General features: G+C 38.3%; 5 protein-coding genes across 10 annotated transcripts; 4 read left to right on the forward strand and 1 right to left on the reverse strand.

The window, feature by feature from the left end:
• Positions 1-394: 394 nt before the first annotated feature.
• On the reverse strand, positions 395-1,345 carry LOC110154637 (olfactory receptor class A-like protein 1). Its single transcript, XM_020918648.1, has one exon. The coding sequence runs from the start codon at positions 1,343-1,345 to the stop codon at positions 395-397; it is 951 nt and encodes a 316-aa protein (XP_020774307.1).
• A 4,252-nt stretch (positions 1,346-5,597) lies between these two features.
• LOC110154629 (olfactory receptor class A-like protein 1) lies at positions 5,598-6,548 on the forward strand. Its single transcript, XM_020918641.1, has one exon. The coding sequence runs from the start codon at positions 5,598-5,600 to the stop codon at positions 6,546-6,548; it is 951 nt and encodes a 316-aa protein (XP_020774300.1).
• A 519-nt stretch (positions 6,549-7,067) lies between these two features.
• Positions 7,068-12,609, forward strand: phtf1 (putative homeodomain transcription factor 1). 4 transcript variants are annotated; one of them, XM_055160832.1, is made up of 17 exons: positions 7,068-7,305; positions 7,438-7,573; positions 7,779-7,838; positions 7,925-7,994; positions 8,088-8,246; positions 8,533-8,713; positions 8,887-8,986; positions 9,098-9,283; positions 9,353-9,610; positions 9,915-10,043; positions 10,121-10,390; positions 10,648-10,779; positions 10,858-10,944; positions 11,022-11,177; positions 11,263-11,358; positions 11,469-11,594; positions 11,987-12,609. In XM_055160832.1, the coding sequence occupies exons 2-17, from the start codon at positions 7,544-7,546 to the stop codon at positions 12,005-12,007; spliced, it is 2,061 nt and encodes a 686-aa protein (XP_055016807.1). In that variant the 5' UTR covers positions 7,068-7,305; positions 7,438-7,543; the 3' UTR covers positions 12,008-12,609. The 4 variants fall into 4 exon arrangements, with proteins under 4 accessions (XP_055016807.1, XP_055016808.1, XP_055016806.1 ...); XM_055160833.1 differs by having other exon boundaries at positions 7,471-7,573; XM_055160831.1 differs by having other exon boundaries at positions 7,069-7,305; positions 7,468-7,573.
• Positions 12,610-12,907: 298 nt separating this feature from the next.
• pfkfb2b (6-phosphofructo-2-kinase/fructose-2,6-biphosphatase 2b) lies at positions 12,908-19,040 on the forward strand. 3 transcript variants are annotated; one of them, XM_020918601.2, is made up of 17 exons: positions 12,908-13,058; positions 13,426-13,536; positions 13,821-13,946; positions 14,426-14,522; positions 14,927-14,993; positions 15,071-15,145; positions 15,219-15,275; positions 15,415-15,539; positions 15,829-16,036; positions 16,325-16,471; positions 16,639-16,743; positions 16,810-16,939; positions 17,015-17,077; positions 17,177-17,241; positions 17,649-17,816; positions 18,244-18,266; positions 18,434-19,040. In XM_020918601.2, the coding sequence occupies exons 2-17, from the start codon at positions 13,455-13,457 to the stop codon at positions 18,501-18,503; spliced, it is 1,608 nt and encodes a 535-aa protein (XP_020774260.1). In that variant the 5' UTR covers positions 12,908-13,058; positions 13,426-13,454; the 3' UTR covers positions 18,504-19,040. The 3 variants fall into 3 exon arrangements, with proteins under 3 accessions (XP_020774260.1, XP_020774261.1, XP_020774263.1); XM_020918602.2 differs by lacking the exon at positions 18,244-18,266; XM_020918604.2 differs by lacking the exon at positions 17,649-17,816.
• A 125-nt stretch (positions 19,041-19,165) lies between these two features.
• yod1 (YOD1 deubiquitinase) lies at positions 19,166-22,615 on the forward strand. Its single transcript, XM_020918646.2, has 3 exons — positions 19,166-19,265; positions 20,285-20,493; positions 20,712-22,615. The coding sequence occupies exons 2-3, from the start codon at positions 20,286-20,288 to the stop codon at positions 21,407-21,409; spliced, it is 906 nt and encodes a 301-aa protein (XP_020774305.2). The 5' UTR covers positions 19,166-19,265; position 20,285; the 3' UTR covers positions 21,410-22,615.
• The last annotated feature ends 1,227 nt before the right edge of the window (positions 22,616-23,842 follow it).

A 23,842-nucleotide genomic window follows, 5' to 3' on the forward strand; every position in this document is an offset into this window, starting at 1 on the left:
TACATAAAAAAAAAAAACAAAAACATAACAGCAGATAGAGTGCACTTCATTGGGCATGTAAGAGAGTAGTTTATGAAATACAATTTTGTCTTTACAGTGACTCAAACTCAACAAACAAAGAACTGCATTATATAAAAAAATATAAACATTTTATTGGATTAGACGCAAGAGTAAGCATGATTTGATTTGTGTAATTTATGTATTAATTCAGTTTTTAACTTATTTGCATTTTCTTTTTTTGTTGAAAATGTCAAAAATATTATTACCATTTTAATATTGCTTAAATAAATGATTTATTTTGTTTTTTTTTATCTGTTTGATAATTTTGTACTTTTTGCATTTGAATCACATATCATTCCAGTCCATTCCTCTTCCTGTAACTTCATAAACACTTTCACATTGTAGAGAGAGTTGTTGCCTTCTCAACAATTAGTTTCTCAATCCTAAGACACCTGAGCTGTCCGTGCACCTTCCGGTTAGACGCGATAATGACCAACGGGCTGAGGGCAGCGTAGAGCGAGGAGAAAAATATACGCAAGTCAGACATGAGAGAGGACTTCATTGTCCTTTTTACAGTCAAAGTATACACCCAGATCCCATTATCAACCCCATACAAGACCACATAGAGAGTCACTAGAGCAACCACAGCCTTGGCAGCACGTTGCTCTGCTCCCCCTCCACCTCCGCCACCCCCTCGAAGCCCCTTCACCTGCTTACTGTGCTTGTACAAGAAAATGAGAATGATCAAACTGGCTAGAGTCATAAGAGCCATGGGTACTACGTCTCGTCCCACCTGGGCTGCACCATTGGCTTCTTTGGAGAGTTTGGAGGGGAAATACACATAACAGAACTGGACGTTGATCCCATGCAGGGCAGAGATGTTCTGACTGCCAAAGGAAAACAAAATGCCCGCTGAGCTCATGCTAGTATTGATTATCCATAACCAAAAGAAAATAAGAGTGAGATACTTTGCAAATACAGCGCGTAAAGAGGCCCAGCGAGACCCAGGTGCTCCAATGCTCAAACACTGGTAGGTGCTGAGGACAAAGGTCAGCCAGATAGACAGTGAGCGGGCTGTTCGATAGACAAAAATCACAGTTCTGCAGCCCACATCAGTGAAGAGTTCAGTGAGGGAGAAGGATTCCAGGGTTTCCAGGAGACAGCGGACACCCACAACTAGAAAGTTAGCACAGGCCAAGTGTAGGACAATTGCGTCGGCAGGGAGAAGGCGGTTTTCTCGGTAGAGGAGAAGCAAAAATGCCATAATTACAGCAAGATTCCCAGGAACACCAACCACAGTGAGGGACAGGTAGAGCATGCCACGGACAAACAATTCAGAAGACATCACTGAAGAGCATGAAGAAAGAATCTTAGAAATATGGACTTGATATCTCTTATTGCCTATGTGAAATGCAATCCATTTGACAAACCTTCTTGGAGTAAGCTAACATGTGTTTTATACCACCAAACAGGTAGCGTTGTTTGCCATGGTTCATTGATTCTCTTCCCTCAGCTTCCAATTACTAGAGATAAATCCTGATGACTGCAGCCGTCTGTCATTTTGCTGTGCTAAACAGACAAGATAATGCACCCAAAGGGGATTGACTACACCAGGGTATAGAGCAATGCAAATGCAATTGGGAAGTGTTAACAAACGGACAATTTAATGTTGATCTTATCAATGATTAAACCAACTCTACTCTCAGTGACTAATGCCTTAAATGTACTAGCCATTTTTAGTTCAATCTGTCTTCTCACCTGACTTTGTTACAGGCAATCAATTAGAAAAGACACCTTTTCTTTAAAAAGTCAGTTTCACACCCAAACGACACTGTCCTCCAATGGAGACATACAAAACCCATATAAGCAAACACACAAGTACTGATGAATCATCACACACACAACACAGAATGACAAGCCCAATGACACAGCAGAAGGAATGAATGCTCAGTTAATAGTACAGTGGCTGAGTGGCTAGCACTGTCTTCTCACAGGAAGAATGTTCTTGCAGTTTCCACATTTATCTCTGTGTCTTCTTTCAGGCACTAACCAGGCATTAACCCAAAACAAGCAAAACAGGTTCAATCCTCCTGACCAAACCTAGCTCAAAATCTGGAGACAGATCCCAGAATGCAGCACTACAGTACCCACTGCTCCTAAGAGTTTGCCCCAGTGTCATTGAGGGATGGGTCAAATGCAGAGGAAAAATGTTCCTATGAGGACAGTAAAGTACTGAAGGAAATCTTTTTGTGATTGCCATTGGATACAAGTTCACACAGATAGGAAATAGGGATTGGGGTCACACTTTGGGGATTTTTAGCTCCTGCTCTGGGGCAGGTACTTTCCAATCAGAACAACAACCTTTGTTGTGAAATATTTTTCATTAATTCTCAGATTTCATTCTCAGACTCTCAGACATACTTATATACATACTTACTGATCCACAAGGCAAATTATTTTGACAAGTAGCTCCATAAATACTTACTTGAAATTAAATATTTAAAAAACTAATTCAACTGATGAACAACTGTGGTAATAATTGAGCAGTGTTGGGAGGGTTACTTTTAAAATGTATTCCCCTACAGATTACAGATTACATACCCCAAAATGTAGTTTGTAACATAATCCAATAAATTACTTAAAGTGAGTAACGTAATCTGAATACTTTGGATTACTTGATATTGTCGTGTTTTTTAAAACTACATGAATGTAGCAACCACATCTTGAAAATTCACATTTGTTCTCTTCAAATTGGCCCTGGTTTAGACCTGGTTTAGTCCTGGTTTAGTCCTGGTTTAGTCCTGGTTTAGTCCTGGTTTAGACCTGGTTTAGTCCTGGTTTAGTCCTTGTTTAGTTCTGGTTTAGGCCTCATTTTAGTCCTGGTTTAGTCCTGGTTTAGTCCTGCTTTAGTCCTGGTTTAGACCTGGTTTAGTCCTGGTTTAGTCCTGGTTTAGACCTGGTTTAGTCCTGGTTTAGACCTGCTTTAGTCCTGGTTTAGTCCTGGTTTAGACCTGGTTTAGTCCTGGTTTAGACCTGGTTTAGTCCTGGTTTAGTCCTGGTTTAGACCTGGTTTAGTTCTGGTTTAGACCTGGTTTAGTCCTGGTTTAGTCCTGGTTTAGACCTGCTTTAGTCCTGGTTTAGACCTGGTTTAGTCCTGGTTTAGTCCTGGTTTAGACCTGGTTTAGTCCTGGTTTAGTCCTGGTTTAGTTCTGGTTTAGACCTGGTTTAGTCCTGGTTTAGTCCTGGTTTAGTCCTGGTTTAGACCTGCTTTAGTCCTGGTTTAGACCTCATTTTAGTCCTGGTTTAGTCCTGCTTTAGTCCAGGTTTAGTCCTGGTTTAGCCCAAAATGTGAAAACAAGGAAATACTGCCATGTAATCCATTAATTTCAACAAAGTAACTGTAATCCAATTACCACTCACTGAAACAGTAACTGTAACTAAATACAGTTACTCATAATTTGTACTCTGATTACGTAACTCCAGTTCATGTAATCTGTTACTCCCCAACACTGTAATTGAGCAAACTGACGCAATAATTGATTAACTGTTCATATAGTTATTTATGAATAGCTGTTTTATGTACATGGTTTACAGTTATCAATAAGGGTAGAATTAATCAAAAAGAAGAAAAAGAAAACTCCTAACCCCCTAACCCCTATACAGTAGCTAGTAGCTAGACCCACTTTTAGACACTGCAAGGGAAGATAGGGTGGTGCCTCTGACTAAAAAGGGAGTGGACCATGAGAACTTTTACGCCTTATATCTTTATAAGCCATTATTGTAGGCGTATTACCTTTTTGTTGATACATTTAATAATTAAATGATTTTTCTAATTCCCAAATGTTCATATGTAAGCTAACCTAAGCTTGCGTGCATAAAACATTACATTTCCAAGTGAACTTTGACCTATAAGTGAATTATCAGATGCTGTAATGAACAACCCTGAACAAATTAATGGATAAAAACATATTTACATCATCAAGCCTGAACAGAACACATGTCTAAGCCATTGGGGAAAATAGCCTGGATTTCTCTGCACATAAAACTCCCTCCCCTGAGAGCAACATGCTTGAACATGCCATTTTAATTAGCTCTCTGAACGTGTAAACATGTACAAAAAACACACTGAAAAATAATAAATGATCCCTTTCCTTATTACTGGGAAAGCTCCCATGAGGAGCTAACTTCTCTTTCACTGTAAAAGTCTGCTGGTAAATCTTGAAAATGGACTGGGAAGACAAAAACATGCTACCACTTGGGGAAGGTCAGACGTAACACATGTCAGAGACGAACACTGAAGACATGAATGAATAATGCGTGTCCCTGTGCCCCCAATTAGCACAGGCTTTCATTGTTATGGCCTAATTGCCTCACTCCTCTGTGTCTTTAACTTACTCCCAAGATGTGGAGGAGGAGGCCAGAGCACCAGCTGAGTATCTAAAAGCCTCCTGATGGCTTATTCAAGGAATCATCAGGCTGCTTTGGCATCAACGATAACTGCACTGTTGTCTCTGCAGGGGTTAGCCAGCTCTGTGTTTATGCCACAGGACTATAGCACAGTTTAATTTGACTCAAGATTGACATGCTCTCATACAGAGTACAATTTATGATCAAGGACATATCAGTCAAATTGTCAAGATTTACATAGATTTAAATGTGTTATCTCAATGGCCTGTCAGCGCTGCTGTCATGGACGTAAACTTATGGGAGATGGCTTCATTTTTATGGAGTATAAAAGATGCAAAACAACTTTAAACTATACACTACAGCTGAAACACTTTGAAAGTGGCCTAAAAGTATTTTTATATGTTTTCTTCTTTATTTGACCATGAGCTATCTTTACAAGAGTACAGGGGAAAGAGGGGTGAGTTTCTGTATGCCCCTTTAACTTTAACACTCTGGATGTGACCATGATAGTGCTGAATTAGATAAACCAAATTTTAGACTGTAATATTTTGTAAAACACATCATAAACTAACAGCCACCAACATCAGTATTAAACAATATACATATTCTCAATGAAACGTTATCCCACATCAGCTTCTTCTTTGATATCTTTATGAAACTGCAAAGTGATTTTCACACAAAGAAATACAATGCCGTCTCCAATAAAACATGACCTTAAGATTATTCCCACCAGACCTGGGCCGCATGCAGAGTCTTCTGAGACCATTTTGGTGTAATTCTAGGGTTGGGTTGAACATTTTAATATTTCCTGATGATCTCATGGGAAGTGTAAGACTATAAATGGAAATTACATGGCCCATTAATCTCCTTGCTTCACGCTTCACTGACCACTTCAGGTAAGATGATCATTCTGACACATCGATATTGTTTTTAGTATTAATTGTGTTTCATTGCAGTATGCTGTAGAGTGTTCTGATTAATTACAGGGGAAAATGTTTCTTTTCAATATAATGTGTGAATTATTCTAAAAAGTAAGTAACTAGTCATTTTTTTACTCAATAACGATCTACAAGAAAAAAATAATTCTATGAACTTGTTGGATTGATCTTTGACTTGGAGTCATTAACTTGTATCATTTTTAGATTTATGTTTGTTCCGTTCTTTATATTTGCCCTTGCAGATTTTGCATCATGGATCTTTGCGTTACCATCAAAGGTGTCTCCTTCCTCTTACAGACTGGAATGGGCATTTTGGGGAACTCAGTTGTCCTTTTGGCCTATGCCCACATTATCTACTCTGAGCCCAAGCTTCTCCCTGTGGACATGATACTCTGCCACCTCGCCTTTGCCAACCTTTTACTGCTTCTAACTCGCTGTGTACCCCAAACCATGACTGTGTTTGGCCTTAGGGATCTTCTAAATGACGCTGGCTGCAAAGTGGTGATCTACGCCTATAGAATTGGCCGTGCCTTGTCAGTCTGCATCACTTGTATGTTGAGTGTATTCCAAGCTATAACCATTGCCCCTGCTGGCCCTCATCTTTCCAGATTAAAACCAGCTCTACCCTCTCTTGTAATACCAACATTTGCAAGTTTGTGGTTCCTAAATATGGCTATTTGCATCGCTGCTCCATTTTTCTCAATGGCGCCACGCAATGGCACTGTCCCAGCCTTTACTCTCAACCTTGGCTTCTGCCATGTTGATTTCAGAGACAATCTATCCTATGTTATAAATGGGATCGCTGTATCTGGGAGGGACTTTGCCTTTGTTGCGCTCATGTTAGGGTCAAGTGGATACATACTATTCCTCCTACACCGCCACAGTCGCCAGGTCAGGGGCATCCGACGCACTCAAGGTGGTGGAACCAGAGCAGCCAAAACGGTGGTGACTTTGGTAGTACTCTATGCTGTTTTCTTTGGAATAGATAATGTCATATGGATTTACATGCTCACTGTGGCAAAGGTGTCACCAGTAGTGGCTGATATGAGGGTATTTTTTTCCTCCTGTTATGCGTCTCTGAGTCCATACTTTATTATCTCATCAAACAAGAAAGTTAAGGCCAAAATTGTATGTGCAGCAGAGCAAGAACAACCATCGGGCAACACAAAAGAGTCTAGTGAAGTGACAATTACTAGTAAGTAGCATGGACTATGACTTGAAAATAAATGCAAATTTATTTGATGTCATTAACCATCCACAAGTAAAATTACATATTATACATTTAAGGTTCATTATACCAAATAATCAAAGATCAGCATCACTTACCCACAATCAACAAGGCAACTATTTTTTTTGAAATTGTCCAGTGTTTAGTGTATGGCATTAAAAAAAAAATAAATAAAAAATACAAAAAAAATTTCAAAGCTTAATGCTTAATAATAGTCATAATAAATCATCATACATTGAAAGTGAAATAAAATGTTTTGTAATATGTCATTGGTAGTGCAGTTTGTGCATTTGCCCCCAAAATAGACTCATGGGGCAGACTTGTCTTTCAATAATGCTTTATTATAGAATAAACTGGAGCGACATTAAACCCTAAATATGCTCTGCTTTACAACTACAGCTAATTAAATCATGTATATGATACTGTTATCTTTTTTTCTTTTTTAAAGTGTGTCGATGGCGGGCGCTTGTAGCCTGAAGTACAAAAACGAGGGAAAAATTGTACTGTATGTTTAACAAAACAAACCCCGGAAATGGGAAGTTAAGGATTGAGAAAGTTTTTTAATGTTGTAAAATGTAAGTTTAAATGCTCACTGTGCGTTTGGTCATGCAGAATGTATTGCTGATATCTTAATTTCCAAATTGTGAAACACTAAAAGTCAGGTCTGAATACTTTTGTGATGATTACTTGGCACCGATTTCGTATTTTGACAACTAGCCCATTCCTGATCAGGTGAGTTACATTCCTCTTTTAACTGTGTGCTTCTTTTTTTTTTTTTTTGCATCTTATGGCTAAAGTTTAAAGGCTAGCGGATGCTTTTGGTATCTGTTCATAGCTTTGTTGGTTTTGTGTCTTTTTGTGTAGTTAGCCTACCTGGTTTTGTTTTGTAAACAGAAGTGATGAATCGCCTCGTCCTGTTCTCGCTGTGAAATGACCTGACTATAGGACCTCACGGTGAAAGACGATTACAATGGCCCGAATAGCCTGGTATCAGGAAAAGGTAAGCATATTATATCATATTATTCTATTGTGTTGAATCTTATTCTAATCTAGTGTAAGATAAAATATGACAGTAAAAGTTTCTGACAATAGCTTTTCCTAAATATAAACCCTCAGCTGTATGTTCTATAGTGTTACTTGCTTACTGGCTTATTGTACATCAATAACATTGGAAAAGTACTGCAATTTCATTGATGTTGTTACAGATTGGTGCCTATGACCAGCAAGTCTGGGAGAAATCTTTGGAGCAACAAGCCGATTTAAAAGTAAGATAAACTTATTTTAGTAAGTCTAATCTCATTGTGTGTTTTTTCAATGCTAAAGATATAAAATACTTTTATTATCTGGCCAGGGATTACACACCAAACCAAAGAAGACCGGTCACATTAAACAAGATCTCATAGATGTTGATTTAGTACGAGGTGATTATGTCTGATTTGTGAATTGTAATAATTTTTAGTTAATTATGTATTGTAATACTTTTAACCTGTATAATTTAAATAATTTTATTTCAGGGTCAACATTTAGTAAAGCTAAACCAGAGAGTCCCTGGACAGCCTTGACGAGGAAGGGTTTGGTGCGAGTGCTGCTCTTTCCTTTCTTCTTCCAGTGGTGGATACAGGTGACCTGCAAGTCTGTCTCCATATGCATCCTTGCACTCTACTTAATACAAGGTTTGTCCACAAAATCAATGTCTAAAATGTTGAATAACTTTTGTAATAAAGATGATAATATTACAGTAGTTATTTAGCAGGGATGCACAATGATGTAGTACTCTGTAATAAAAAGGCTGCATAAAGCTGATTAAAAATAAAACATATTGAAGTGAAATCATTCAAAAAACATTATAAATAGTAATTTTTGCACATTTGTGTTTGGTTTTATGGTCATGTATTATGCAATTGAACCTCAACCAAGAGATTTACAGGGGTGATTTAGCATATTTGCTGCACTTTTCAGTTGCTACGGTGGTGCTGTACTTGGACGTCCCTGGGGCAAATGCCAGTGAGGTGTTCGGGCCCATGTGTCTCATGCTGCTGTTGGGGACTGTGCACTGCCAAATTGTGTCGACTGAGTCCAGCCGGTGGCCTTCAGGCAGTCCAGCTGCCAGCAACACAACTAGCCCAGCTCGCAGGAGGAGGTTGGGGCACCATTGTTATGCTCTGAGCACACATTTGCACTTGGCTCAGGCAAAAATCCACTGACTACACAAAAGCATTCTTTCCCAAAGGCCTCTAATCCACAATAGATTGGCTTTTATTGTGACATTTCATATAGTGTTTTTCACACCTTTAACTTTATTGATTATGTTAGGCCAAGGAAGAGCAAAGGTTCCAAAAAGTCTGAGGAACAAAATGACAGTGTGGATGCCCAACTACCAGAGGGGACCAACGGGACAGACAAGAAAAATGAGGTGTCCAGCTTGTATTTTTGCATAAATTACATAATTACAAATATACATAATTACAGTATAATTCCTAATCACTATTACATCTTCTTCATAAACAAATATTATAACTTCTAGCAGAACAACAATAAGTGTGGCTTTGGAGCTTCTGATGAGTTGTCAAGTGATGAAGAATATGGGCTACAGTCACTGGAGGACACTCATTCACTACCTGAGAGAGAAGACGGTAAATCAACACATTCAGCGTTTACTGTCAGAAGAAGAAATGTAAAATCTCACTCTAAACCTGCTGTGAGACCTCAGGTGTGTACAAATGTAAAATTTGAATGGACTGTTCAACAGACACATTTCTGGATGCACTTGTCTTTGCAGAAATCTCAGGAGGGAAATGTGTCTGCTGTTAGGATGAAACCCCGAGAACTGGAGCGTCTTAAGCCAGATGTGAGCCCTCGTCAGGCCTCGGACACTGATGATACGATGTGGGAGGAGCTTCTTCAGGGCCCAGACACTGGCTCCACAGGGAGCAGTGACAGTGAGCCCAATGCGAGGTACAGTGGAGGGGCCATGGCCCTCCAGGAAAGCTCCTCTCAGAGCAGCAATGATGAGAGCCTACATCAGAGCATCACAGGAGTAAGAATCACCAACACACACTGTACGAATATGGTTGTTTTGTAAAATACTTATTTGGAAAATATATTAAGCTCCCTATATATACGTTTAGAGCTGATTAGCTCTTTGACAGCTGTAGTCACTACTATGTAATTATGTAATTTGTCTAGCTTTAGAGCTCACTTAGTTTTTTTTGTTACACAATGGCGCCCCCAGCTGTTTAATTTGAGTAAATGGCTTTTAGTGCATAGTTGCCTCATACTCACTTAGAATTGACTGAATTTAATGGAATGTTATTCTGTGGAGTCTTACTTGTTCTTTGCAGAACCAGCTGTCTTGGCTTCAAGCTTGTCATCCTTCCAAGGACAAAGTCAGTGCCATTATTTGGGAACAGGGCGAGTGTAAGAAGGTTGACATGTCAGTATTGGAGATAAGTGGAATCATCCTAACACGGGTACACACTTAATACTATAAAATACATTAAACAGTTTTATTTATTTAAGTGTCACAAATTTCCTTTTCTAATAACAGGTGAAGATGGTGGAGCAGGGTGTAGGTTACCTGATGTTTGGTGGAGTGGTTACGGTCATATTGGCTCTGCTTCCTTTTGTCTTTCGGCTGGCTCAGGAACTGGACATGTCCAGCCTCAGCTCTCTGTCTCTGTCTGAGATACTGGAAAAGGCAGTGGGGCCACGTGATGCCAAATCCTATGTGTTTTACTTTATCACTACAGTTCAAAGAATCTGCCTCACTGGACTATTCTTCTTTATGATGTGTGTGGCTGAAAGAACATATCAACAGGTGAGAGGGTGTTTGTCTGTTTGCCTCTTCAGCATAGCCAATAAGTTCCCATAAAATCAGAAGTCACATGGTAATAACCCTATTGACATTTTTAAACAAAGTATTGTGTATCATTTGATTTAATTTCATGTTCACAGTTTTCCATCTAGGAAATTTCTGTCCAAAGTTAATCCCTTAACTGTCTCCCTTAACTCTTGTCATCATTTGTGAAGCCACATTGTTAACATAAAGAGGATCTATATACTTTTTTTTTACAGAGACTGCTATTTGCAAAGTTCTTCAGCCATCTAACCTCAGCGCGAAAGGCCAAGAAGTCCGAGGTCCCTCATTTTCGACTGAAGAAAGTGCAGAACATAAAGATGTGGTTGTCTCTGCGCTCTTTTCTCAGAGTATGGATTAGCCTCAAATGACCATGTTCTCTTACGGTTGCACTGAAAAGTCAATTTTTTTTTTCTTTTTTATTGCAGAGAAGAGGGCCTCAGCGTTCTGTTGACGTCATTGTCTCCACGATTTTCCTTTTAGCACTTTCTATTTCATTCATTGTTTGCGCCCAGGTCTGACCTTTAGTATATTCGACCTACAGTTTCTATGGAATTGCTCTCGAGGCTAAATAAAATGTTTTCTTCTTCAGCTTTTACACAATCATAAGACATACCTGGAGTCGCTAACTAATTGGGAGCTTGTTGTGTGGGGACCCTCCCTCCTCCTCTTTCTGTTGAGACTGGCCACTTTAGGTTCAGAGACAAACAGTAAATACAGTAACTCCTCAGTTCTACTCACTGAACAGGTAACACAACAATTCCAAACAGCATTCACAGTTATAAACATTACAGGTTATTTACCGGAAAGTGACAATTTAATAATTATTTCAGATTAACTTGTATCTTAAAATGGAAAAAAAACCCAACAAGAAAGAAGAATTAAATATTGTTAACAATGTTTTGAAGCTGGCTACAAAACTAATGAAGGTAGGCTCAAATTGGATGATACCTTATATTTATATTTATATTTATATAAATATTTATATTAACATGTACCATTAACTACAGTAGGCTTAAATATGGTTCATCTATTCTAGGAGCTGGATACTCCATTCAGACTTTTGGGTTTGACTGTGAACCCTCTAATCTACAACATCACCAAAGTGGTCATTCTGTCTGCTGTGTCGGCTGTGGTCAGTGACCTGCTCGGCTTCAACATCAGAGTAAATCCTTTTTTCATATTTATATCATTAGGTAGTCTGTTTTGAAATGTCTTTCTTGTAATGGTGTACACATTTGAAGAACTTTTACAACAATTTTACACTATAATCATTCAACAAGATTGAAAGAAATATTGATGTTTATGTATCTGTCCGTGAAACTTCATTCTCTTTTCAAGAAAATGTAAAATGCACAATACTGCCCTCTGGCTTGAATAAGTGGAATGGCTTTGAAATAATTCAATATTTGAATGATAAATGCAGTACACAGAGCTTACAAAATGCACAAGTTTCCCATTAAATTGAATTGAACTATTGAAATACATTTTTGTCTGTTTAAGCATTAGCACCTAACCCATGTTACCCTTTTTACAATGCTATGTTTTTCTCCACAGCTTTGGAAGATCAAGTCTTAATGTGAACCAGGCATACCACTATCAGATGAACACTGGAGATGAAAGAGACCCTATGTGTGTCTCATTTATCTATAAATCAAATCAAATGTGTGCCAACCTACTGACACTTATGGAAATGTCTGTGCCATCCAACTTCCTGTGGCAAGCCTAGAATGCCCCTGGCAGTCTGTCACATGCCCCACTACTGGCTGCCCAGCTGGTACACTTTCCATTACCTCTGTCTCTAGCCTGAAACATAACTATGACCATGAATGTCACCCAGTGTATAACTTTAATAACTGCAAAACTAGTGCAGTTATTAAACAAATATAATTGTGCATTTTCAGACACACATAGTAATTTAAATGGCTTTATAGTGACGTCATGGCAGGGTTTTACTGGTGGTTTTAAAATCAAAATAAGTCTATCAAAAGGAATAAATGTACAGCAAGATATTTGTGCAATGTTAATGTTAATGTAAAGTTGCTTGACCAAGGAAAATGGTGGAATAAACCTACTGTATTTATTTTTAAGACTCAGTTGAAGAGGTACTTTGTCATTTTGATTGATATTTTAAGACTTTTCTATGGCATGCAAGCAGATGAAATAAAATATTTGACGAATGTTGTATATTCATTTATCATGGATACTGTAATAATAATAATAATTTGATCAATAAGCACCTTTATAACACCCAAGTCACTTAACAAAGCATAAACACAATATTACTACTACATTACTATTAGAACATTAAACTGAATATAATGATACTGAACAATAATCACCTTCAAAAAAAAAAGTTGCCTAATCTGCAGTCTGATACTCGGCTCTGCAAAGGGGTGGTTCTACTATGAACATTACGGTAAATTTGACATGCCGCGTTGCACACTTGCACACCTCCCGCGCGCAGTGACAGTGGTCACTCTGCAAGGACAGGCCGAGGTGTGACCGGTGCGACTGGCGCTCGCATTAGTCACAGTGCACCCAACGCACTCTGCGGTCAAAGTACCCGAACATCTGCGCTATACCCCTTACAGAGAACCAGGAGATCAGGACACCAAGCAGGCAGCAGGTAAAATCACATTGCTCTATTGTGATAGGAATATGGATCGGCCTGCATGATGTTCCATGGCTATGTGGACATAAAATGAATTTGAACATGGAAGTTTATAGATTCCTTTCAGAATACAATTTGATTAAATTGAATATTCCACAGTATCTAATATTTACAACGTTTTGAGCAGATGAGAACTGATGTGCTGTGTGTGTAGAATTGGTCTGATCCTTGCAGATTATTGTAGCTAAAGGACACTAATTTTACAGATTTCACATTCAATCTTGCAGTGTAAATGTGTGTTGCCAAATGTTCATCTTCACAAACTACTCCTACACCCTTGTTGAATTGATCTTTGTTTTTATAATTTTCTATTTCAAACCAGAAAATGAGTCTTTGAACCCCGTCTCAAGCATGTCCAACAATCAGACAGATCCTGCAAACTCAGTGGACAGAGAGAAGAAAGCAGACATGAGAATAAATGAGAAAAAATGCTGTAAGTGACTGGGTCCTTGATTAGATTCTGCAAACCTGCAGGTGCCTGTAACACTAGACCAAACAATGATAATGTGCTTTAATGTTACTTATCTAAGAAAGGGCACCTGCGTCATTTATTTAGAGTACAAATAGAAAGTTTTGTAAACAATTAATGACAAAACAAAACACATTGTAATCAAATACCTACCATAAACCAACGCAGAATCCTGTCTATTTCTATAAATTATTTTTTTATAATTACCAAAGTGCTTGTAAATCATAACATCTAAATCTTTTTTGTAGCTTGGGCATCCTACATGACCAATTCACCAACAGTTATTGTGATGATTGGGCTACCGGCCAGGGGCAAAACTTACATGTCCAAAAAACTCACACGTTATCTTAACTGGATTGGTGTCCCAACTAAAGGTAAAACTTGTCATGTGATACATTTATATTTATTTAATCAGTGTAACTTATGAATGAAATGCAACACCTCAAGACACTTTAAAAGTTATTTTAATATATTTTCATTATTTTCTATGCTAACTCCTGTTAGGTTAATGAATGCATTCCTCCATATATCATCATAAGTCACGAAGTCTAGAATATAGCATTAAATAAATAAAAATTAGGTTCAGATTACTCAATACAAAAACAGTATAGAGATAATGATTAAAAAGGGACCTTTCCTGAATAGTTGGAATGGTTAGAATGCTCTGGAATTAGACCTAGTATAGACCTAGTACAGTAGTAGTAGCAGGTTGTGTAACAAGAAGCTGCATTCACATTTTGTTTACTGTTTGCACCATCAATAATATGTACTATATGGGTTTGGCATTTCATTGTTAATACCAACTTTATTTTGTAATCCTGATGACCTAACCATTTAAAGTTTGTGTCTTTAGTGTTTAATTTGGGCGTGTACCGCAGAGAGGCTGTTCGATCTTATAAGTCCTACGATTTCTTTCGCCATGACAATGAGGAAGCCATGAGGATACGAAAGTAAGTTACAGCCATTGTATAGCAGCATTATAGTACCATCATGTCCCTATAGTGTGGATGATGCTGCTGTTTTGTGCTGCTGCATCAGTGACTATGCACATTGCACTGAAATAGTCCTGCAGTGTCGGTTTATAGGCCCAGATGAAATATGTGAATCTGACTCTTGAGAGTTCCCCTCTGTAGCACCATGACCCAGATTTGCGTATGTCACAGCTGTCACTCTAAAGCTGGAAGAATCTGTGAATCCTGCCTCATACTGCAGTAGATCTAAACCCAAAACGAGTGTACAATAAAACTTTTCTGCGTGTATCCAAGATGTTATTTCTTTGATGTGAATGTTCCACAATGTGGCATTAAACTTTGAAGATTGTTTTATTATACAGCTATATTGTATATTTTTGCAGACAGTGTGCGCTGATAGCTTTACGGGATGTGAAGGCTTACCTAACAGAAGAGAAGGGTCAGATTGCAGTGAGTACACACTTTTTACTTTCATCTCACCTTAAAAATGCTATGATTTATTTAGATTATTATTTGGATTATTGAAGGTTTTTGATGCCACAAACACAACAAGAGAACGCAGAGACCTGATTCAAGCATTCGTTAAAGAAAATGCTTTCAAGGTATGTATGTAAAAATAATACTTTGGTTATAATTAGCCACGCCAAAGTCTGGACAGTGTGCCCTTTGTGACAGGTGTTCTTTGTGGAGTCCGTGTGTGACGACCCGGAGGTTATTGCTGCCAATATTTTGGTACGATCTTACGTCATATATAGGGCTTTTGACTGTGCCTTTTTGTTGAGGTCAAATTCATTACCTATTTATAGTCTCATAAAGAGTTGCGCAAACATGCTCACTAACACTGTTCAAATAAGCAAAATGTGTGTCCCAGGAAGTGAAAGTGTCAAGTCCAGACTACCCCGAACGACATCGTGAACGAGTGATGGATGACTTTCTCAAAAGAATTGAATGTTATAAAGTGACATACCAGCCGTTAGATCCAGATGACTATGACAAGTAAGATACAAAAGCATTTTAGCATTCATCCCTATTATGCTATCTGTACTGCTTAGAAAGCAACATGATGCAAATTCTACAACAAAAAACTTCTTCTAGTCACTGTATGTATTTTACATCTTATCTAACAACAGAAAATTATACTTAAAACCAAAACACATGTGAGTTTTCTCTGTCAAACTTATGCCACATTATTGGTGCACTTGATCATTCTAATCATTAGATTCTTATTGCAGTTTGTACACTGTACGATAGATGGCGACCTACACAATGCCTCTCTCTCCTGCAGGGACCTGTCTTTTATCAAAGTGATGAACGTTGGCCAACGGTTTCTGGTGAACCGGGTGCAGGACTACATCCAGAGTAAGATTGTGTACTACCTCATGAACATCCGGGTGCACTCCCACTGCATCTACCTGTGCAGACACGGAGAGAGCTGCCATAACATGGAGGGCAGGATCGGAGGAGACTCTGAACTGTCACCTCGAGGAAAACAGGTACAACAAAATGTTTTGACCTGTTATACTAGAAAATACTGTGTAATATTATACACGTTTTATTACATTATATAAACATAATTCACGGACAATCTATCCCTATAAATTACAGTAACAATGAAATAATAGCTGGTAAAGAGCTGAAGAAGTGATTTCTCTGATATGTTGGCAGAAACTAGTTAATCATAAAATACTGTATGCTTTGTTTCATTTGGACCAGGGTGTGTACTTCTCAGGTAATTTTCTTTCTTCTCTCTACTTTCAGTGTCTCTCTGTCTCTTTTTCCAGTTTGCCCACGCTTTGCATGACTTCATTGAAGAACACAGGCTGTCTGATTTGAAGGTTTGGACGAGCCAGCTGAGGAGGACCATACAAACTGCAGAGGAGCTGGGAGTGCCATATGAACAGTGGAAGATACTTAATGAAATTGACGCTGTCAGTATTTTAGTTCTTTAAGGATGTAAAATCTGCTTTTTGTTATAATGTTGTTTTCCTTTTTAACAATGTTAATTTTACGTAATATGTATTATTGTAAATAATATGATTTTATATATCAGAGCTTCATAATGTTGTTAAATATGAAATGTGTTTTAACTCCCTAGGGTGTATGTGAGGAAATGACCTATGACATGATCCAGCAAACATTCCCAGAGGAGTTTGCTTTGAGGGACCAGGACAAGTACCATTATCGCTACCCAGGCGGAGAGGTGCTTATGTCTACCTCCGCAGAATTTGTCACGCAAACTTTATTATGATTTACTTTCTTTCTTTAGTCCTACCAAGACCTAGTCCAGAGACTGGAGCCTGTCATCATGGAACTGGAGAGACAGGGCAATGTGTTGGTCATCTGCCACCAGGCTGTGATGCGCTGCCTCCTTGCATACTTCCTGGATAAAAGTGCAGGTCAGATAAACATAACTTGTTTTTCATAGATTTTTCCAGCCTTCCATTCTCACTAATGAAATCACTTTTCTATAGAAGATCTACCTTACATGAAATGCCCACTCCATACAGTGCTAAAGCTCACTCCTGTTGCCTATGGTATGAAAAAACAAATTCACCAAGTCATTACTATACTATGGGATTATGACATACATAGAATAGACATAGTAGTAATTGTTCCATGATGGTATTTTTCAGGTTGCAAAGTGGAAATGTTTAACTTAAATGTGGAGGCGGTCAACACACACCGTGATCGACCACTTGTAAGTGTGCTTCTGATTTTAGTTTAGTTTTTTTGTTTATTTTATTTTTTTACAGTAAAAAGTATTAGCGTAGTGTAAAACACTTTTTTTTTTTCAATGAAACAAAACAAAACCAAAAAGAAATGTGTTTTGCCTGTTAGCTTAGCTCTGTGAATGCATTATAGCAATAAAATTCTTAGTCACTAATTAGAAACCTAGTTAAGCTTGGGCTTGGCTCTAAGAGATGCATTGAACAATGCCTAGTGCTAAGCATGGCTTCACCCTGCCTTGCATTGTTGATATTTTTTCCACTCCCTATGTAACTGGAAGTCTTTACTAATCTTAAGGGTCCACCACTCAACTCTTCTGTATGCATGTTTTTACTTCCATGTTTTCTTTAATACCAGTGGTATCTCACTTCCTACCAGGGTACTGTGCCGAGGGACACTTCTCTCATTCACCGAAGGAATAGTTACACCCCCTTGTCCAGTTACGACCAGGTCAAGCGTCCCAGGCTCTACAGTGCAGGGAACCAGCCCTGGCTGCCCCTCGCCCCCACTCCTGCTGCCCTGATGCCAGAGGGACGGCCAAGCCAAGTTAGTGATAGTTAGTGTCATCGGGTCATAGTCAGTGTCACAGCTCCCTCTGCTGTCCATGTTATTGCATTCCCTTAACTAAGGTGTGATTTGATGGAAATCATCCTGTCTCAGGGCATTCTTTCATTTTTTTGGTTTGGTGATTTCTTAAACTTGTATTTTGCATGATATGGCTGTTTCTTGCATGGATATACAGCATGCTACACATCATCCTGCTGTAAAAAATTCTTACAACAATAACTTCCCTTGGCGATCAGTAATGTCGACTACCAAAAGACACACACACGAAAGTTGACTTTGGATCAATTCACAATGACATGTCAGAAAACTGTCCTGCATATTCATATTGTGTTTTATTTTGCCTTGGTAATTCATTCCTCTCTTGTCCATATTTGTATCTGTTCTTTTTTCCACATCTGTATTACAGACTTGGATTGGAAGCTCTTGTGTGTGAGTATTTTTTAATCAGAATTCCAAGTTTGTTGTTTCTTTCAACTCACTTCATTGTGTCCCTTCATGCGATATCACTAGAGAACCTATATTATATATTGTTTTATTAACCATACAACATTGTAACACATGGAATATGTTGGTAATTTGTGGATTTTTTTTTAAAGGAATGCCTGTCTGAAGGAGCCGACATTGACAGCCCAGAAGAAACTAGTGAAGGTGTCAGCTTCTGATTGAAGAGGGCAATCTGATGCCATAGAAAGTTATAAAATATATTTTATTCATTAATGCACTAAATAGTATGCATCTGCTTCTGCACCAAAAATCTGAACAAATGGAAATCTTATGAGCACTATACTTTATCACTTATTATTCTCTGTGTTGACAGTTGTTCTGAATGTTATGAAGTTTTCTGTGTCTACAATGAGTCATACGTTTTCTTAAAACAATTTCAAACATCAAAACAAAAAGTATAAACATATTCTACATCTTGTATGCATAAATGCTTGGTCTAAAATAATATTTTTTTGTTATATTGTTTTACTTTCTTATCAAAATCTTATTCAATCCCATCCTTCATGTACTTACTAGTAGTTTTGTTCACAGAGGGTGGTCCTGCATTTTCTAGGGCTAGGAGCCTGGGGATAGGCATAGCCAGATGTGCCTTTGGGAACATGTAGGCATGGAAACAAAGCTCAACTTAAATTTGCATAATGCAATAGCCTATTATCATAAACAATGTGTTATTAAATAAACTCACTAAAATTCTTCAAATGGCTCTCGTTAATTTATTTCCGATCCATTTCCAACAAGATCTTCCTGCTGTAGTATAATACAAATTTAGAAAAATATTGCTAGTTTCAAGTGCCCTTTTACTATAGGACTTACGGTTGGGGCGTGGTTTGTAACGTGACGGGAGGACGCACTGTAAACGCGTAGTGACGTACTCAACGCTCGGCTCCACTGGCTGTTTATTGTTGGAGCAGTTGCATTGACCAGGTAGGACAATAAAATACCTAAGAATTAAACGACCATAAATGATAGTTCACTTGTTTTTAGACTGGTCAAAGTCCCCGAGATCAACTTCAATCAAAAGCGGCATGATTTGCTTTGTCATTGGTTTCATACAATTTAACGAAGGGATTAGCTTGCTAACGTTAGTAGCATAAGTCAGTCGGCACAGAAAGCGTTTTCTTTTCTAATCGTACTAAATCTTTGATTGTGCTTCATGGAAATGACCCCGCCCTTATAGACACTTTTGTCTGCACGTTTTCCCGGTGTGTTTTCATTTGTTTGCACAACTCCACTGGTCATTGCAGAACAATGGAAAAGTACAAAGAGATTTCAGCACTCGGACTCTTCTGCTATTCATCAGCAGTTTAATTGTTTGGTTTATTTCCCCCATAAAATACTTGTCTGTCACTGCTATGGAGAAAACTGTGAGCGAGCAGGCAGCTTTTTAAGATACTTAGCAAAGTTAATGTCACTGTTGTGTTTACAATGGTTTGTTTAGACCAATCGATTTACACATAACGCTGGGTCTATTCATTCCCATATTTAAACTGGCATTAATGAATTATATTATTGAAATATTATATTGTAAGTTGATAAGAGCAAGTTGTAATGTAGAACTAAAACTATCGCATTAATATTTTTAGTACCATCGTTATATTGGTACCATAAACTGTATATCTTCAAATAAAGAACCTTCACTTTACCTGCTTTAATATTTAATGTCTTTTGATATATACGATGTATGCCATGTTTTTGTGGCACTTTTCCTCAACTCACATAAACCAGTGTATGTATGCATCTGTGGTAGCTAGTACTGAATCACCATCCTGTGACTTATTATATTCCACTGCTCAACCACAACTGATATTGTGTTAACCAATATTGTGAGCTTGAATATTTTGCAATAATGTGTGTGCATTATCTGTACCATGTGCAGAGTAATTAAACTAAGTCCTTAATTGTAATTGTCTATTACTATCTTTTTTTTTTTTTTTTTTTTACAGGATGCTAAAACTACGCTGTAAGACCAAAAATGGGAGCCACATAATGCAAGGCTTGACTCACCAATCATGTGTGCAAGAATTGAAGAGCAAAGTGGAGGAGCTCACTGGCATACCGTGTGATGTGCAGAAAATAATGGTTGGTTACCCTCCCTCCAGCCTGGATCTTCGAAATGGAGATGCTCACCTCAAAGATTACCCCATCAAATCAGGTATGACTCAGAGGCATGCTCTTTTAATCAGAAGACCTACTGAAGTGCCTTTAGAGTAAACAGATTTACAGATAACTGTGATTTCAAGCTAGTTTCAATAGGTCAAGTTAAATTCAAGCGTGATGGTATGATACAGTATCGATGTGCAGAGTGAAATTTGACTCAGACTTCATATGCAGCACTGTTGCCACTTTTCATTAACTTATTATTTTTCCCAGGAGACACACTGATTGTTGAAGAAGAGAAGAACAAACCAAAACCTCAGGATAATTCCACTGTGAATAAACCCCCTCGCCTGGACGCCTCTCCTCTACTGGCCCGCAGAGTAGTGCCCGCAGACAACTCCTGCCTCTTCACCAGTGTGTATTATGTGGTGGAAGGGGGCATGTACGACCCCGCTTGTGCCCCTGAAATGCGTCGCCTTATTGCTCAGATTGTGTCCAGTGACCCTGACATGTACTCTGAAGCAGTCCTGGGCAAGACCAATGACGAGTACTGCACCTGGATTAAACGTGACGACACTTGGGGCGGGGCCATTGAGGTGTCTATAATGTCCAAGTTTTACCAGTGTGAGATCTGCGTGGTGGATACTCAGACTGTGCGCGTGGACAGATTTGGCGAGGACGCTGGATATAACAAACGCGTGCTGCTAATCTATGACGGCATCCACTACGACCCTCTACAGAAAGAAACGCCCGGCTCAGATGCCCCACCCCAGACTATCTTCTCGACCACAGATGATGTAATCCTTGCACAAGCCCTCGAGCTGGCAGACGAAGCTCGCCGCAAGCGCCAGTTCACGGACGTTAACCGCTTTTCCCTGCGCTGCATGGTGTGTCAGACAGGCCTGGTGGGGCAGAAGGAAGCGCGTGAGCATGCCAAGGAAACAGGCCACACCAACTTTGGGGAGGTGTGAAGCACCCTTTAGTTTTGAATACAACCGCCACTAACTCTATGTCGACGTGTGACAGTTTTTAAGATCCGTTTGCTTGTGTGATCCTCTACCTCACATTGTTCACTGAAATTGCAGACAGTGTTCAGCCTCTGGCCTGTTCAGTATTCTACATTATTACAAATAAATTAGCAAAACCCCATCACCAGTATTTTGTTATAAGACATAACGATCATGGAATCTTCTCAAGAACTAATTGTTCTTTTTCAGACTGATTAAATACTGGAAGTGACAAGTGACATCTCACTTTACGTAGGGACAGTTATCTAGCACAGTCATTTAAGTCTTCTACTGCTCAATATAATACAGAATAATGTTTTTTTTAAATTAATAATTAGCATAAAAAAGAATAGAGGAAACATTTGCTGTCATGCAAAAACTGTATTGTTGCATCCCAAGTTTAAATACACGCACAAGTCTTTAACCCATCAGTAGGGTATACCTTTTATTGGTTGTCATCTTGACAACTAGGTGACTAGTTTTCAAACAGATTTAACTCTGCAGCAGTGCATACTTTACATGATAGCTTTTAAAAAAAATAATGGTGCTTTATACATTTTGTATTACTTTTTGGAATAAGTAGGCCTTTCATTTTTAGGCTTTCAACAACCATCCATTTCTTTACTAGTGAAATATTTCTCTTACATTGTCATGAAAAATTACATTGACTTCTCAGTGATATTGTTATAACTCAGTACACAACTATGACTTTTGCTTGTTGGTGAATACAGTTATTAGTAGTAGTATGTTGAGTGTCCAGTATTTTGGTCTTAAACAAAGCATGTTCACCTAACTACAACTGGCCTTGACAACACTGCAACGTGCACTTAAAATCACAACTATTTAATAATGCTTGGGTGTCATCATGATAATGTACAGTACACTGCTGCCTCACCATGTGCATAAGTGTGTGTGTGTGTGTGTGCTGCCAAAAATGTAATGATTTTGAGTGGTGATGAGTGAATAAAATGATACATTTTTAATTTGAATGTGAACTATAAACTATACAAGTTCTCTATTCTGTTACTAAAGTTGTTTTCGTATAATGGTTTGATTATTACAACTCAAGGCTGTGGAAAATGACAGACAATAACAATGAATGTTCAACACAGAGCACTACAAAACCACTGGAGTTACTTATTCTGTCTTATTAAAAGCTATAGCAAGTGGCTTATTGTGTGTGGTGATTTTTTGTATATCAATATTTGGTAAAAAAAACAACAACTTCTAACTGACTTACATTATCTCAAATAATTATGAACTGTAACTGTGTCTAGTTAGTTCTTTAGATAATTCGTACTTCATACAATAAATAGCTGGGGATGATTTGTATGGCCATTTCAGTGGTCAGAATTGTATAATGCATTATGATAAAAAAATAAACAATATATTAAGACTAAATAAGAAGTAGTTAATAATGTAATCTGTAGTAGCCCCGTGTGCCTGGAGTGCGTGCCTCTCGTGTTTAGGAGCACGGCGTGCTGTGATTGGCTGAGGCTCAGCGCACAGTCCTGGTGCAGGTGAAGTGTGGCGCTGAACCGGAGCTGAGTCTGGGCCAGTGCATCGGCCAGTGCGTGGGCCAGTAAGGAGCAACGGAACACAGGTGAGTGCGTATTAGCCTGTTACACTAGTTTATATTGTAAATGCATTTCCCGTACTTTAGGCGCAGCTTGTGATACATTGCCAACGCAACATAGGTTTGTTTTACTTTATTTCAGTAGACTAGTCTTACATCATAACTGAAATATAAAGTATACATCAGGTTAGATCTAAGAGATGACCAAAGTTTTAAACTGAAAGACAAGATCAATAAAATATTTCCTAGTGTTTTGATACATGACATATAGACTACAATGATCGTATACTAATACGGTTGAGGTATCTAACTAAAGGTAATCCATTATTAGGATTTAAAGCTGTTGCATAATGTCTGTGATCATTTGTTTATCAGTCTTGGGCTGGCCTTTTATTATCACGTAGTCATAATGGGGAAAAGGGCAATAGACTGAAACGTGAATTTGGCTTCTTGCCCAGATAGAATATTTCAAGTTATTTAGTTATTTTTGTACAGCTGCTATTGTCATCCATCCATTGTTATTGTCAAATGGATGTGACTTGGACTTGCATCACAAACCTTATGTAAGTCTTTACCATTACAAATCAAGGCCAAGGCAATACAACCCAAACTCAGAAAGATCATTTGATAATGATAGTGGCATGTGATGTACTGAGTTTCCATTACGGTGATTGCAGGGATTTATAGACTATTCTAGATGATAAACTGATGATAAACAGATGTTGAAACATCGATTTTTAAAGTATGGGCTATAAAAATAATTTGGTCACAATAAGTATGCCTAAAATGCAACTGCATTCAACATTGTAGTCCAATACTGG

The sequence above is a fragment of the Boleophthalmus pectinirostris genome, unplaced genomic scaffold (assembly GCF_026225935.1).
Source record: "Boleophthalmus pectinirostris isolate CB_2022bp ecotype Guang Dong unplaced genomic scaffold, ASM2622593v1 HiC_scaffold_3, whole genome shotgun sequence".
In the NCBI taxonomy this organism is placed as follows: domain Eukaryota; kingdom Metazoa; phylum Chordata; class Actinopteri; order Gobiiformes; family Gobiidae; genus Boleophthalmus; species Boleophthalmus pectinirostris.